At 44.3% G+C, this 17124-nt stretch overlaps 1 protein-coding gene across 1 annotated transcript in view; it reads right to left on the bottom strand.

Moving 5' to 3' along the window:
* Positions 1–895: 895 nt before the first annotated feature.
* Positions 896–17124, bottom strand: part of ZNFX1 (zinc finger NFX1-type containing 1) — a 24213-nt gene continuing 7984 nt past the window's right edge. The window contains exons 4-14 of the mRNA XM_072735589.1: positions 15490–15621; positions 13827–13975; positions 12944–13093; positions 11779–11893; positions 10506–10756; positions 8864–9003; positions 7491–7645; positions 6990–7135; positions 5659–5769; positions 5245–5340; positions 896–4373 (exon numbers count right to left, since the gene is read on the bottom strand). Coding sequence (XP_072591690.1) covers positions 1932–4373; positions 5245–5340; positions 5659–5769; positions 6990–7135; positions 7491–7645; positions 8864–9003; positions 10506–10756; positions 11779–11893; positions 12944–13093; positions 13827–13975; positions 15490–15621 — 3887 coding nt within the window. The 3' untranslated portion in view covers positions 896–1931. The remainder of the gene's footprint in view (positions 4374–5244; positions 5341–5658; positions 5770–6989; positions 7136–7490; positions 7646–8863; positions 9004–10505; positions 10757–11778; positions 11894–12943; positions 13094–13826; positions 13976–15489; positions 15622–17124) is intronic.

Genomic DNA, 17124 nt, shown 5'->3' with positions numbered 1-17124 from the left:
GAGAGGTAGTCATTCCCATTTTGCAGATAAAGAAACAGAGGCTTGGAGAAAGATGGCGTTAACTTTCCAAGGTTACACTGTTGGGAGTTCAGGTTTTCGAAACCAGGGTCTAAACCTGTACTCTGACCAACTGTGCTGTGGAGGTGCTACTGAAGATGGAAGCTCAAAACGGGACAGAGGGATCCCAGATAAATTAGCTCCTTGTTACAAAAAACAGCTTTTACCCTGTAGAGTGGTGGTTCTCATCCTTTCTGAATCATACGTTCCTTTGAAAATCCGATGAAAGCTAGGGGATATCCCTTGAAAAAATTGTATGTTTGTATTCCTATATAATTTCAAGAACATATACCTCCCCCCACCAGCTCAAAAATTACAATAGTTATTTAGTAACACATACCCTTGACATTAAAAGAATGTATTCAAAGCTATTCATTTAGGCTGCACCTAGCAGTCACCAACAAAGGGTTACATTTCAGTTAAATAATGGCACACCTGCATGATGGAGTATGGTTCAAACTCCTCATATGTATGTATGTGCTTACTTACAGAAAGATCCCCAAGCTAAGATCCTTAGCTTAAAAAAGCCAAATGCAGAACAGTGTATTGTTTTTTAAGTCTTAAGGGTTATATGTTGTACATGCATAGCTTACCTTTGGTAGGACTCATGAAGAGGTTTACAGGGTTGCTTCTGGAGGAGGAAGCTTCAAGTTATGAGTTTATACAAAAAAAAAAAAAAACTTTTTTTTTTTTACCTTGAGTAAAAATAACTTCACCAGCTGAAAACCCCATACCACAGAGACAAGACTGGCCTCCCTGTAGACAGTGCCTCCATTCTCATCCTATCTCAAACCGCCAGAGCTGCTTCTAACAGCTGATGACAAACGTGCACCACTGATTTCCTCAATCATCGTTTTTATTAATTGGCTTTATAGGCTAAAGTGCATAGTAAAGACAAAAAAGGAAATGCATACATAGGAAAAGGACATTTTTCTCACCAACGGTAGAAAGACCTGAGATGCCTAAGTGTCTGTTCTAGGAACACTGGACTGAGGGAAAAATGTATGCAGGCAGCAGGCCCGGGGGCTGGCTTCTGGCTTCGGTCTGGGGCCTGCAGAAGCTGCTGGCATGCTAACCCTGCCCAGGCAAAAGCTGTAATAGTGCTGGGACAAAGGGTCACATTTTGGATAGGTGCTGCTGGTACCAAATCTAAGTTTAGTTCCATTCAGGGTTCTAGGGAACCAGCACTACTACTGAACTCCTGCAGACAAACCTCCACCATCCCAAAGTGCTGGTCATAGGAGAGGATATGGGGGAATCACTCCTTTGTTAGCCTGGGCCTGCTGCCTAAGCCCCCAGCTGTGGATAGTCATACTTTTCCCACTCAGTGATTATGTACCTGGGTCAGGGTTAGTCACTGAAGTCTTTTGTCTTTATCACATGCCTCCGTCTCGGGAAGTGAGGGGGCCCATGGAGGAGAGTGGGAGGGACTTTTGTGCTCCTTGAAAGGATAAGCAATTCATAACTCCTCTGGGCCTCTGTTTATTAGAATTAGTCTACAAGTTAGGGCCTGGCAATTAGAATGCATCTGTGCCCCCGAAGCACTGCAGAAAAACACATCTGACTGAGTCAGGACCCGGAGATACCAGTGGTAACCCAAGGTGGAAGCCCCAAACATGCTCCAGGGAGCCTGTCCACTAACTTGCAGGAGAAAAGAGAAGAAATCTGTTAACTTTGCTCTCAGTTCTGGAGATAAAGTGCTTAATCTAGCGCAGGGGAAATCTATAAACAAATGTGGGCAATCCCTTACAGTGGATCCTTAAATAGGTGCTAAAACTAAAGGGCGATAATAAAAACCAAACTCGGGTTCCCTCACAAGGGAGCCAGCCCCAGCCGGGAGCTGGCTAGACACAAGGTAGCGGTGTGCGGTCTTCCTACATCATCCTCTGGAGCTCCTCAAAGTTCAGCAGGTTGTTGGCTGTATCTGACCAGGCAGCGTGTTGGGCTCCATCCATCTCAGAAGCAAGCTGATTGCTCCTTTCCAGAGTATGATTGATGCCCCCAATCACCTCCTTACAGTCGGGACATGTTCCTCTCTGCATGGCTCCCCCACAATCGCTAATCACATATATGTGGCCATTGGGGCACTTGAACCAGTGGCCACGAGGAAAACCCATAGCACTGACTATCTGCACTCTTTCTTCCTCTGAGATGCCCAGGCTGGAGCAGGGAAGGGTGGTTTTCAGAGCTTCCATCTTTTTCTGCACAAGTTGTTCATCCTCCCGGGTGAACTTACATGTTCTCTCAAGGATCTTCCGGACACTGTAGACCTCCTCTGCTGTGCTACTGCTCATCTTCCCCTCTGCTATCTTACAACGGGACAGGAGGTTTACCAAGTATGTGAGCCTCTGGATTTCACTTTGGAAGTCATCCAATTCCTGGCTGGTAAAGCTCAAACGCTTCTTGGTAAGCCATTCATGGACCTGTTCTAGTCGAGTCCCCAGTCTCTCCTGCTCTAATACATGCACCTTTTTCAGAGAATTCCACAGGCCAGCCAAGTAGTCATAGAAGCTGATATAATTCTCAACAAGGCCCAGGTCCCTCACGGACAGATTTTTCTGGGCCAGCTTCTCCTTCAACATCAGAAAGTCTTCAGGAAGCAGCTGGTGGAGGAGGCTCTTGCTCTCCAGCAAGACCTTAAGCCGTTCCTGGCTGGTTGCTATTTCCCCTGCGGAGCCCTGAATCTTTTCCTTGACAATTTCAATCTCTTCCAGCCGCTGTTTGATGCTGGTTCCATACCGCAGGTTTTTACGGATGGGTACCTGGCAGATAGGGCACACCTTCAACTTGATGGCAACTTCATCATCCTTCTGCTCATTCATGTAGCGATCCAGGGCTTGCACCTCAAAGATGTGGCTGCAGTCTTCTAGCTGCACAAAGCGGGCATCAGGCTCATCCTCAAAGCCAAATAATATTTGGGTGACTTCTTCCTGGTGGCAGACACGGCACTTCTTGGGACATGGTTCCCCACACAAACCGATGCAGGGGTGGCCACAAGCCAGCAGCTTAGTACAAGGCACATAGCATGGGGGTCGGTCGCAGGGTTCAGAGCAGAGTTTGGTGCACTGGTAGTGCTGGCAGCGCCAGACACAGGGTTCCACGCAGGGGCTACAGAGTTCCCCACACTTTTTCTTGCACTGGCTGTGAACACAGCGGTTCTGGCAGGTCCGCTGGCAGGGTGGGCACTCACGAATGCATGGCTCCTGGCACTTGTGTGAGCAGATGAGCAGGCGCTTGCAGGGCTGCTGACAACGCTCATGGAAGCGCCCTTCGAAGCAGCTGTGGCAGGTGCCAGGACAAGGATGCCCGCAGTCCAAGATGGTACCACACTTGGTGGTGCACTTGACTGGCAGGTCATACATGAGGTCTTCCACATTACCACACTTCACCTGCTGGCTGTGCCCACACTTGAGTTTCACGGTGACCATTTCTGAACACAACCGCACACAGTCTTCCCCACAGGGGTGGCTGCACCTGTGCCCGCATTTCAGAACCTTGGGGCAAGGCTCTTGGCAGCAAAAATCTGACTCAGGCATGGAACACGGAACCATTTGTTCGTGGCCGCACCGAACAATGATTTTGCGCACCTTCACCTGACAAGGCTGACACTCCTGGAAGCAAACAAGAGGGCACCGGTGCCCATCTTGGCAGATAACCTTCTGGCATGGCTTCATGCACTGGAACTCCTTGTGTGAGGAATCATAGGGGTGGCAGGCACGGGTGCAGACGTGTCCACAGCCCAACCGGAACTCACAGGGTAGGCTGCAGCCTCCTTCGGGCACTTTTTGGAAATCAGAAGCTTTGGATACTAAGGTGTGGGTATCAGGATGGTTCTGGCAGCACAGCTGGAGTGTGTGACCTATTTGATTGTTCTCTCGAAGGGTATGGATGATCTTGCTCCACAAGGGCACCTTGGCCAGCATCTGCATGTTTCCAATGCAGTACATCCCCTTCTTGGCACGGGACAAGGCCACACAGATGCGGTTGGATATCTGGAGAAAACCCACCTTGCCTTCCTGGTTGCTCCGCACTAATGAGAGAAGAACAATGTCATTCTCTTCTCCTTGGTATTTGTCAACCACATGGACCTTGACCCCAGCAAATGTCTTGGCTGGCATGAGTTTGCGCAGGCAGAAGAGCTGCCCGGTATAGGTGGTGAGGATGGTGATCTGGGAGGGCAGGTACTCCTGGCACAGGAAGTACTTGCACAGCTCTACCACAAAGCGAGCCTCATGCTGGTTCTGGTGGCTTTTGCCTTCTTGGATTTCCTGTTCAGGAAAGTTGTGTTCTACAAAGAAAAGGTTGGAAGAGACTCCCTAGAAAAGAAAAAAGTGATAACATTAGGTTCACTCATGCGATTTTTTTCTATCTTCACATGTATTGACCACGGACTCTACTCCAGGGAGATACCTTGCAAGGCTTTTTGTATACTTTGTACAACACTTTAAATTTAGAGTCAGTCACCACGTCCTTTCTTTTGGGACCATGACAAGTAGGGAAATGGATAAAGAATTTGTTTTAGTTTTTAATAGATTTGTTTGATATAAATATTAAAATAACCTCCACAATCCAACTATTATAGTCCAGGAAATAGGCAGCAGCTATGATGAAGATGTTGAGGGAGCAGCTAACTTATAAGCACTCAACTGTGCTGACCACTTGACACACATTATCTTCCTCAAAACAATAATGAGGCAGCACCCATTATTCTCACTGTACAGAAGACCCTGACACTCAGAATTGGTATATAACTTGCTAAAAAGTTACAAAGCTACTACTAAGTGGTAGAGATGGGCTTCAAAAACCATTCCAGGGGGGAAAACAAACAAAAAACCATTCCAGGGGATCCCTGGGTGGCTCAGCAGTTAAGTGCCTGCCTTTGGCCCAAGGCGTGATCCTGGACTCCCGGGATCGAGTCCTGCATCGGGCTTCCTGCATGGAGCCTGCTTCTCCCTCTGCCTGTGTCTCTGTCTCTCTCTCTGTGTCTCTCATGAATAAATGAAACAACAACAAAATCAAACCATTCCATGTCTCTATCTCTCAACTTCTATATTATTTTTCCCCTTAATAACCAGCTTTTAAAAAAGCTGACTCTAGTCCCTTCTGAAAACCCTTTTTCATCCTAAGGAAATACAGCCTCCTAGGTTGTTGATTGCATCACAGAAAGATAGGGTAAGGAAGACGTACCTTTATCTTTTCATATTTGAGAACAGAGGGATGATTCTCCAGATCCTGGTAAATATAGGGGGTCAAGAGACGGGCAATTTCAGGGCGCATGCGGTGCTGAAACGACATATTTGTCATTAGAAACATGAGCAGAGAATAAACGGACCATTTCTAGAGACTAGGTTGCTGGTGAAAATCTGGAGGTATTGTGAAAAGAACAGGGAGGAAAGAGCAGAATGTAAACAACTCCTTCGTCCAACACAAACTCAACACAGGCTGATCTTGTGGTATTTTAAAACAGAAAAGAAGTCTGGCAGTCACTGCATTACTAAACCAGTTTTATTTTTATGAGACCTTTCTTGCTGGCAGTTGGCAAGCTCCCAGGAGACTTCTCCTGGACATTTGGTAGGTAATAAGAGAGGTTCCGCTTCTTACCTGGTAATTCAGACGGACAAAGGGAATGTTTACTTTCACCAGCCGTTCAAAGAGGGATACCTCAAGGTTGAAATTCTTGGCTAGATCATACACGTTGGCACTGGGGCGCAGCTGAGAAAAGAAACATGTGTGAGAACTCTCTATTGACATATTTTATCCATCCATCCACCCACCCATCAGATGTTTTTTAAGTGTCTTGTATGTGCCAGGCACTGTTCTAAGTACTGACAGGCTAAGGATAAAGGGCCACAAGGGTCATGAAGGCAAGAATTAAAGGTGATGTGACAGAGTGCCCAGGGGTAGGAGCTCCTTAAATAAAGGCTGAAGAGTGACATCTGAGTTGATGCCAGCATGGAGGATGATGCCTATCATTTGAAAAGTAGGCCATGAGAGGGAGCAGAAGGAGAGTAGGGGCTGCGAACAGAGTGAGCAAATGAGATGGTGATAGGAGAAGTCAGAGAAACAGGCTGGACCTAAGAATATTTGCCTTTGTAGGCCACTTTAAGAAGCTTGATTTTTGGGGATCCCTGGGTGGCGCAGCGGTTTGGCGCCTGCCTTTGGCCCAGGGCGCGATCCTGGAGACCCGGGATCGAATCCCACATCGGGCTCCCGGTGCATGGAGCCTGCTTCTCCCTCTGCCTGTGTCTCTGCCTCTCTCTCTCTCTCTATCATAAATAAATAAAAAAATTTAAAAAGATATTTAAAAAAAAAAAAAAAGAAGCTTGATTTTTAGGGCAGCCTCGGTGGCTTAGTGGTTTGTCGCCGCCTTCAGCCCAGGGCGTAATCCTGGAGACCAAGGATCGAGTCCCGTGTTGGGCTCCCTGCATGGAGCCTGCTTCTCCCTCTGCCTGTGTCTCTGCCTCTCTCTGTGTGTCTTTCATGAATGAATGAATGAATGAATGAATAAATAAATAAATAAGCTTGATTTTTATATTAGGAAAATGGGAAATCACTGGAGGGTCTTAAGCTGCAGAGTGACATATCTGCTTTTTAAATTTAAATTCACTGGCTCCTTTATAAAGAAATTGGGATGAGAGGACAGCAAAAACGGAAGTACAGAAACAGGGAGCAACTACTCAAACAGTTCACTTAAAAGACCACTGTAGATTATAAAAGTAGTCGAGGAACAGATTGAACGAATGACACTTCCTCTGAAATATACCCCAAATCCAAGAACACTTGCTCTTAGGTTGAATGTAGAAGGTGAAGAAAGAAGAATCACAGAAAACCACTAATAAGCTTAAGGATGGATGAAGTAGAGAGGCCAGGATCTTCTGTCCAAGCGCACCCCTCAGCCATCTCTCTTCATCTTCTAAGGGCTCCTGCCCTACCTGCTGATGGTCCCCAATCAGAATGAGGTGCTGGCAAGCTTTGCTCAGTGTGGCAATGGTGTGGGCCTCCAGGACTTCAGCAGCCTCTTCTACAATGACAATCCGAGGCTCCACCTTCTGCAGGATCTGACGGTATTTGGCAGCCCCTGGAGTCAAGAAAAAAAGAGGCTCCCTGAGTTGACACACTGGGCCCTGTGACAACTGAGCCCCCACATTCACCCAAGGCTGTGACCACCATTGAATGAGAGAGCAAGTGCTGCTGAGTGGTCTCCAGAACATGACACACTTGTTGGCCACTGCTGGGGTTCTGAATGCAGCAGGAACAAGTGGGTATATTTCATCATCAGTTCCCTAAACACAGCTTGCTTTCAGTAGCTTTTCATGGCCTTTTCTCCCTAGCCTATTAACGAAGCTCCTCTTTACCAGTCCTAGATGATGTGACAAGAGCTTGGAACCAGTGGTGAACAGCTGGAACAGGTAAATTTCCCCATGCTTTCTTACCCGTCGTTGTCATTCCTACAACCTGGGCATCTTTCAGGATGTGAAGGTCTTCCTGGAGCCTCAGCTCAGCCATTCTCTCTGCTGATGTGCGGTACTGGCGCTCATAATTGAGGATTTTTCGGCGGGTGTCAGCCTGATACATCTGTAGCCACAGCCTGGAGAAAGTGAAGAACCAGATAGAAGAACATGTATGCTCTTTAAGAAGGCGGAGGAACCCCCTTCAGTGTTTATGAAGTGGAACCTAGACCCCTGAGGAGTGCACGGACCACAGAGAGGAAGGAGAGACTTAGGTTTACAGAGACCCAAGAGTCCAAAATGCCCAACAAAAAGATGTGCAGAGACATACACATAGGTGGCCAAGAACTAAGGAACAGAGTAGGATAAAGAATGAGAGGTTAATAATTATTGAGAAGAGAGCAAGGGACTTCAAAAGCTTCAAGAATGGGAGGCCTGGGTGGCTCAGTGGTTGAGTGTCTGCCTTTGGCCCAGGGCATGATCCTGGAATCCCAAGATTTGAGTCCCACATCGGGCTCCCTGCAAGGAGCCTGCTTCTCCTTCTGCCTATGTCTCTGCCTCTGTGTCTCTCATGAATAAATAAAATCTTAAAAAAAAAAAAAAAAAAAAAAAAGCTTCAAGAATTTCTCACAAATTCTCCCGGCCCCATCCCTACCTGAGTCCTCTCCCCTAATTCTCCAGAGTCTTATATTACAAGTAAAACATCAGGTCACTACTCTGCTGTAAAACATTTCAAAAGCTTTTCAATACACTTCAAAAAGTGGCTTTTGATAATTCAGGCTCCTAAGCTTTGCCCCGTAAGACTCTGCAGTCAGGCCCCTGCCCACCACTATGACTTTCCATTTCTCTCTCTGAGCCATAGGCATGCTTGGCTGCCTCCTTTCCATTTCTCAAACAGCCATACTCCTTCCCAAGTCAAGTCTTTATGCATGTGGTCCCCATAATTTCATCTGCTCCCCATTCCCTGCTGGTCTTGCTCATGTCTACTAATCCTTCAGATCTTGCCTCCAATGTCACTTTCCGGGATACCTCAGACCAGCTCAGATCCCATGTTAATATTCTTAGCACCCCTTGCTCCTTTGTGTTTATATCCATTTGTAACTTTTTATTTGTGCCATTAATTAATCTATCTCCCTGGACAGACTTTAAGCTCAGTAAGGGTAGAGCCTAGTGTTTGTTTCATCTGAAGGCTGCACTCCTAGCAATCAGCTCAGTGGGGGTATGCAACCAATCATCAGTTAACATTGTTGAAGGTTGAGATGGAATGACTGGGGTTATGTTTCAGAACAAAAAAGGAATCCCTTGGGGAAATTACATGGGCTGGTTGGGGGGGCAAGAGTGGGGAGTGCGCATAATACCTATACAGCTGCCAGCGAGAATTCAGGTCCAGCTGCCAAACATCTTGGATTTCACTGGCCTCGGCCTCAGTCATGGTGTTCAGTTTGCGAAGTTCAACCTTTACTTTCTTCTTCATTTTCTTTTTCTGGTTACGCTGGGTCTGTGGACATCAATACCAGCCAGGGTTACCATCCGACAGAGGCGGGCCCAGTTCTAAGACCAAGATGGCCAGAACACATTAAAAAAGGAGCTGCCACCTTGGAAGAATTTCTTTGAATGTATCACACTCTCCTCACACATACTCCACTGCAGAATGGCTAAATGAGGGCTCTGGACCAGTCTGCCTGGGTTCAAAGCCCCATCAACCTCTTATTAAGTTGTGGGACCTTGAGTAAGTTATTCAACCTCTGCATGCCTCAGCATCCCCTTCAATAAAATAACAACAAGGGTACATGTTCACAGGGTTGCTGAACTGAAGGAATACATACATGGAAAGCATCTGGAATACTGCTGACATCAGTTACCACTCAACATCTTTTGACCACATTCTATTTCTCATTCCTAAAGCATAGGTCATGAAAGTAGTAAATGTGTCTTTCTTGCTGAATGCCGTACAAGGCCTGCTAAACTGGTCTTCACGTCATCATAGTACCTTCAACAAATTGGTGAAAGGCACCATTTAGAAGGAAGTGCTCTCCTCTGGCTCTGTTACTAAGCCTGAAGCCATGAGCCTTTAGGAGGATTGGCGTGGAAGATCAATGTCACAATATTAGGGACCTCTGCCAACTTTAAAAATCAAACAAATCAATTCCTCCTACGGCCATGTGGCAGATAAATACTTAATCCATAATTCCACACAGTGGGATCAGATTCTATCCATCATGTACAGTGATGCTGAACTGAACTAGAAGATCAGTTCAAAGCTAGCAGACCAGTGAAAATTGCATCCAAAGTTGCCTTTAAAAGTCCCTTAAATCATCAGTCAGGGGTCAGAAAATGTTGAGTATCCAGTCCTCTACTGTCATAGCAATGCATGGCAGATTCTGAGGATCAATTGCTTCTACCAAAGGAATGAAAAGAGAGAAACTCTGGGTGTCCATACTTTTCTGGCTTTAAGAGAAACATCAGATTCCAGGGTGAATGAAGGATGAGTATTCCACCCAGTCTATACAGCTTGCTTCGTTCTGTTTTATTTGAATTCTCTCAAGTTTTAATGCACTGTTCATAAAGCTCATTTGTATTTGAGAAGATAATATCCATGAAAGTACTAAGCATTGAGATCATGAAGTGTTTGATCTAATCCACATGTGGTGCATTTTTCTAAAAGTTCAAGAAAAGCATTTGGTTACCTGCTTCCTGTTTCTTTAAGTTGGAATTTCTTGCTAGGTCCCCTCTGAAGGGCCATAATTTTTATACTCTTGGGAACTGGACCCATCTTATACCACAGGTTGTAAAATGGGTAAAATAAGTTAACTGTGAGGACAAGCTGAACACGCTGCTGTACGGGAAGTGGGTGACAACAAGGGGCTGCAGTTCTAGTCAGAACAGATGTTCTCAGGTCTGTTTCAGAAGAGCTCAGCCCCCACCCACCTGGCAGTAGTAACTGAACTCTCATTTCCCATTCTGTCAGGGCTTCCAGAGGCCATGAGCAAGTGAGTTTACCTCCCACTCTCCTGTGGTTTGCTCCTGCCCAGCTGTTGTCCCGGGGCCATAGTTGTCTAGCCTCATGGCCAGAAGCACTTTAGCCAACTCGTGGACTGCCCCATTCTCTTCCTTCTTCCGCCGCCGGGGCCTCACCACCTCTTCCTCCTCAATCACCCGGTCTGCTTGAATTAGGTCAGCCTCCTCTGGGATCTCAATCAGTGCACCCTCCTCTTCCCCTTCTTCTTCCTCCTCCTCCACTTCTGCCTGGGCTAGGAAGAAAGCAGGCAGGACAGCAGTGAAACTCTTGAAACCAAAGCAAGATGGCACTTATACAAGAGCTCACATGCATGAAGATGGTCTCAATGGGTTTAAATGGTTATTTTATGAGGGAAATTGGGAGAAATGGGAGTTAGGGGAGGGAGACTTAAATACTTTTTCATTGTTTTTTAAATGCCATATAAATATATCCCTGTGTAAGAAAGGTCTTTCTTAATGTTAAATATATAAAAGAGAGTATACAAATAAGCAATTTAAGAGATAATAAAAATTCATAAAAAGAACATCTAGGTACCTCCCATCCAATTTAAAGAGAAAATCACCCATTTCTTGAAGACCTTATGGACTCGTCTAGCGTAAGTTTTATATTGTTCGTTCTTCCTCTGCCTTTAAGAGAACTTTACCACATATATAATGTATACACATCTCTAAATAACACATTGTCTAGTTTTTTTTTTTGAGCTCTCTACAAACAGAATAATATTGTATACGTTTTCCTACAGCTTGCTTTTTCATTCAGCCTGTTTTTGAGATTCATATGTTGCCATATACACTGTGATTCATTCCTTTTTACTGTTGTACAGTATCTTATGATCTGAATGGAGGGTAAATGACTCATCCATTGTACACGTGTTGATGAACATGAGTTCTGTTTTTCTATTATTATAAAGTGGTTGTGCCAATTAACCACTAGCATGGTTCCTACTGCTCCACATTCTAAGTGTGGCGTTATAGCAAACTTGCAAATTTTTGCCAATATAGTGTATAATATCTCATTGTGGTTTTAGCTCCTCTCATTTCTAGTGAGCCTTCTTCATGTTTAGTGACCATTAGAATTTATTTTGTGATGTCCTTGTAAAATGTCTTTTATCTATTTTCCTATCAAACTATTACTTGTCTCTCTCTGATTGATTATAGTTCTTTATATATTCTAAGTATTACTTTTAAGTTTTACTCTCTGGTTTTTACCATATTGCACCTTAAGATGTGATTTGAGGTAGACATGCACTCTTACTTGTATTTTCAGGTCCTGCTGGTGCAACATTTTGGGTGAATGAACTGACACCCAGACCCAGCCACTCCAGCATCATGGAATGCTTCCAGCCCTGGAAGCAAATCCATTCACTATCCTGAGGAAGGAATAAATTATCAGTCACAAGAGTTCTATGATAACCAGTGTAAAGGAAAGGTTTCCATGAAGGATTGAAAGTAGTTCTCTAAAAATTTAGAGGCTGTAAGTTGGCAACCCTTGGGCAACTGGATCATTAAATATGACTCGCATAGAATTAAAAAAAAATAAAAACTTCCTCTCACAATAAAATCAAGATCTATGGCAGCAACAAGCCTACATTCGAAAATGGCAACAAATGACTGGAAGTGGGTTGCTTACCACTTCTTTTTCTGGTCTGCCAAGTGCTCTCTCTACCTTCAAGTGTCTCACATCTAGCCTGCTTTATTCATTTACAAATCATGATTGACCCCTTCAGGATTCTGGGTTTGTAACCCTAGAAATCACCAACTCATTGATAAGAGCTACCATTTCGCTGGGTTCCTGGCCAGCCACTTTAGAGAAATCATGTTACTTCTTAGAATATCCTTTGAAAGCAGGCATTATTATTACCCCGTTTGACTATTGAGAGACCTAAGGATCATAGTGGCCAAGGCACACAGTCAGTCTGTAAGACTTAGGTCTGCTGACTTCAAGGCTCTCTATATAGTGCTAGGTTGCCTTGTTATGATTTTACTAAGAATCACTTAAAGCACACTAATTAAGTAGTTAACAAATATTAACTTGCTTATCTAAATAACAATCCCATAAGAATTACAATGATCTGTAATAAACTACCATTTTTGCAAGTCAAATTTATAAATATTAGCAATTTCATATGGTTCAACTTAATGTTATTATCATCCCCACTCTATATAAAAGTGGCAGGAGGTACAAGAAGAATTAAGTAACCTGCCCTACAGCAAAACCAGAATTCATATCCAGCAAGCTAGCTCCAGTCTTGCTCCTAACTAGTATACTAAGCCACCTCTCCTCATGAAAAGGTAGTTCTCACATTACGGTAGCATCAGATTATCAAAACAGCTATTGCTCTGGATTATTGCTTCTGCTGAAGACTCCCTCCAAGGACTAAGGTAAGAGAGATGCTTAGAGCCCCCAGGATGACCCTTACTTGTACAGGTCCATTCATCAAGCTTTTCCAATGCTGGGGGGATATATATTTCTCCAGGTGCTGTTCCCGTAGTACACCACGCATAGTGCACTCCAGGGTCTGGGCCCCTTCATGCAGCTCTTGCTCTGACTCTTTCATTTGTGTCACAATCTGCCAAGAACAGAGGGAAAGAAAATTGAAGTACCATCATCCCCTAACCTCAATTCCTGCCATGAAAGAAAACAAAACTAAGACACAGGAACAGCAAGAAGAGATAACAAACTAGTCAACAAACCAATTTCCAAGCACATTACTGTGGTCTCAAAACCATAGGATTATTATCTAAAATATCTAAGGGGATCCCTGGGTAGCTCAGTGGTTTAGTGCTGCCTTTGGCCCAGAGCATGACCCTGGAGACCCGGGATCAAGTCCCACATCGGGCTCCCTGCATGGAGCTTGCTTCTCCCTCAGCCTGTGTCTCTGCTTCTCTTTCTGTGTCTCCCATGAATAAATAAATCTTTAAAGGAAAAAAAAAAAGACTCCTACTGACTAATAAGAAAACAATTAATCCAACAGAAAAACAGGCCAAGGATATTGTTGCAGAGACCTCTCTTTTCCTTGGTTTTCCTTGGTAATAATAACTGACTTTTGTCTGGGAACACTGCTGCCCAGCTAGAAGACTGGGAAGGGTGGTATGCCCTTTCTGTCCTTTCTCCTTCTGAATTATGAGGGGCAAAGGTCAGCACATGGGCCCAGCAGAGTGGACTGTTGGAAGGAAGCTGAGTCCTTCACCACTCTGTGGAGTGCTTCTCCCTATGGCCCCTGGACCGTGTACCCAGAGGGCCATTACTCTCCAGCGTATTTCCACCTGGAGCTATCTCAGCTACCCCACGCCAGGACTCACACTCATGTAGGCTCTCCGGAGGTGCATGGGGAGGCTGCGGCGGAACTCTCGTTTATTCCTCAGCTCCCTCAGGGTGAACTGCTTCAGGATTTCACTGTTGCTCCTTCCACCTACCCGCACGATGCTAGTCTTCTGACACTTGTATATGCCTGTGGAGCAAGGCAGAGCATAGCAGGTAAGAAGAGCTATGCTAGACTCTCTCAGGTGGGAGCTCTACATGTTTGGAATGCTGTATCAGATGCTCCCTTAGAGAACACACTGGTGCTTACAGGAATCTACCCTAGAGATGAAATGCCCTGTGCAACAGTAGTGTGGTGCTTAAGAACACAGGGTTTGGAATCAGACAACTGGGCACCCAAATCTTGACTTCACCACTATTGCTATATAAACTGCAACAAGTTGTTTAACTGGAGCTTCAGTTCTTCACCTGTGATTTGAATACAGAAATACTTTCCTTTTAGGGCTATGATCTGGATAAATCAGAGAGCATCTGTATAGCTCCCAGGCAAGTCCTGGCACAAGGTAAACACTTAGTAAATGTTCTATCATTCACTCTACAGGTATATGCTGATTGGTCACTATGTACCAGGCATATGGTAGGTTGTTAAGATAGAGCAGGTAAGGGACGCCTGGGTGGCTCAGTGGTTGAGTGCTTGCCTTTGGCCCAGGGTGTGATCCTGGAGTCCCAGGATCGCGTCTCACGTCGGGCTCCCCGCATGGAGCCTGCTTCTCACTCTCCCTGTGTCCCTGCCTCTCTCTCTCCCTCTATGTCTCTCATGAATAAATAAATAAAATATTAAAAAAAAAAAGAGCAGGTAAAATACAGACTTAGTTCCTAATTTGTTCTCATGTCTCATAGCCTGGCAGAGAAGATACACATTAAACTATTTATTGTAATAGCAATAAGTACAGTAAGGATGATAAGCCCATGATGCTCAAAGTATGTAACAGGGGACCTTACCTAGTTTGCATGGGGTAGGGATCTAATTCTTGAAGACCTAATATTTAAACTGAGATTGCAAGAATAAAAAAGATTTAATCTACATTAAAGGAAAATACAGAATGGGAAATAATATTCCAAGCAAAATGAAAAATATATACTTATTCATTCATTAATGCAATTAATATTTTTTTGAGTGCTCAGTAAGTGCCAGAATCTGTGAATATATAGCACAAAACGTGACCAACTTTTAGTGTCAAGAGCCTAGGACTGAAATACATATAACAAATTGTTAGATATTAATTAAGTTTCTGAAGAAAAAAATAGAAAAGGAGACTTAACCTTATCTGGGGGCAATTGGGAAAATTTACCTGAAGAGAGAATTAAGGTGACACCTGAAGAAGGAGTTGGAGCCAACCAGGTTACATGAGGTCAAGATGGAGAGAGAGGGAGAGAAAAAAGTATCTTCTAGGGAGGGGGAAACAGCATGGTCCAAGAGAGAAGCTGGAGGAACTGAAGACAGTGTTGCTGGAGTTAGGGAGGACAAAGGAAGAGGTAGGAGATACAGTTTAGAGTTAGGCTGGAGCAGACCACACGCAGCCTTGCAGGTCATGGAAAAGACTATGGACTTAGACTTAGTTCAAAGACAATAAAAGAGCTATTGTGTTGCTGATAGTTCAACTATAAATGTTTTGATGGGAGAATAATTTTGTCTAGAATTACCTTCCAGAAACTGGTCCAAAGCATGATTAGTGTAACACACAACCAAGATGGGGAATTTCTGAACGCTAATTTGCCAGACAGGCTCATTGGTTAGAAGCGCCTGAACAATTTTTAGACCCACGTAGGTTTTGCCTAGAAAACAAGGAAAAATGAGAGTTAAAAAAAAAATCAGATTTCCTAGAAGGAATAATCTACTTAGAACAAATTATTATTTAAAAAAAAAAAAAAAAAAGTCAAATACTGAGGATAGTTTAAAATCCAAGAAGCACAAATGGGTAAATTCTGAAAAGCACCCTTGGTCTTTTGCCCTCAGCCACCTACTTCCTCTCTTGGAAGGAACAGATATTACCAGTTTCTTATATCACTTTCCAGAGTTAGTCATTCTATGCAAATGCAAACAAATAAGAATATATTTCTCTAGATTTCTTCCTTTTTTAAAAAAAAAGATTCTTTAAATTTGAGGTAGAGAAAGAGCATGAGTGGGAGGAGGAACAAAGAAAGAAAACCAGATCCTCCACTGAGTAAGGAGCCTGACTTGGTGGGGTGTGTGTGTGTGTGTGTGTGTGTGTGTGTGTGTGCGCGCGCGCGCGCGCGCGCGCGCTCAATCCCAGGACCCTGGGATCATGACCTGAGGGGAAGGCAGACACCTGACTGAGTCACTCAGGCATCCCCCCCACTTTTTAGATGCAAATGGTTGCAGTAGACTATCTTCACTATCCTACATGTTACTTTTTTCACTTAAAATACCTTTAGAGATAGTTCTCTATCATTACATAAAAAGAATGCTCCCTCCCTTCTCTTTCTTCACAGCTATAAGATATTTTTTCACAACTGTACAGTATTTTTTAGCCAGTACTCTCATGCAACAAATTATTTAGAAATGCTTTCTATATACCACAGTAGACTTACTTGCCTTTGTGATAGAAGGGGAAAACTCACATAAATCAACATTGAAGTTAGAGTTATGGGCTCGTTAGTAGGGGCACCTGGGTGGCTCAGTGGTCGAGCGTCTGCCTTTAGGCTCAGGTCGTGATGCTGGGGTCCTGGGACTGAATCCCTCATCAGGCTGCCCACAGGGAGCCTGCTTCTCTCTCTGCCTATGCCTCTCTCTGTGTCTCTCATGAATAAATAAAAAAAACTTTAAAAAAATAAAAAGAAAATAGTAAACAGTAATAAGTATATTCAATTCACGCATTTGCTTGAACAGTCATAGAATATCTTTGGAAGGATAAACAAGAAAACAAAACTGTTTGCTTTAGGGAAGAGAACTGAGTGAAATGGTGGGAAGAGGGAAACTTTAAAAATTTTGAACCAGAGTGCCTGGGTGGCAATTAAGTGTCTGCCGGCAGCTCAAGTCAAGATCCTGGAGTCATAGGATCAAACCCAATGTCAAGCTCTTTGCTCAGTGGGGAGTCTGCTCCCCCGCCCCATGCTTGCATGCTCTCTCTCAGATAAATAATATCTTAAAAAAAATTTTTTTGAACCATTATTTATTAAAACATAAAAAACAGGGGCACCGGTGTGGCTCAGTTGATTGAGCAGCTGGTTCTTGATTTCAGCTCAGGTCATGATCTCAGGGTCTTACAACTGGGCCCCATTGGGCCCCAAGTTCGGCTCCACACTCAACAGGCAGTC

Source organism: Vulpes vulpes, chromosome 14, assembly GCF_048418805.1.
Source record: "Vulpes vulpes isolate BD-2025 chromosome 14, VulVul3, whole genome shotgun sequence".
Taxonomy (NCBI): domain Eukaryota; kingdom Metazoa; phylum Chordata; class Mammalia; order Carnivora; family Canidae; genus Vulpes; species Vulpes vulpes.
Note: the sequence above shows the minus strand (reverse complement) of the source record. Positions and strands in the feature narration are given on the sequence as shown.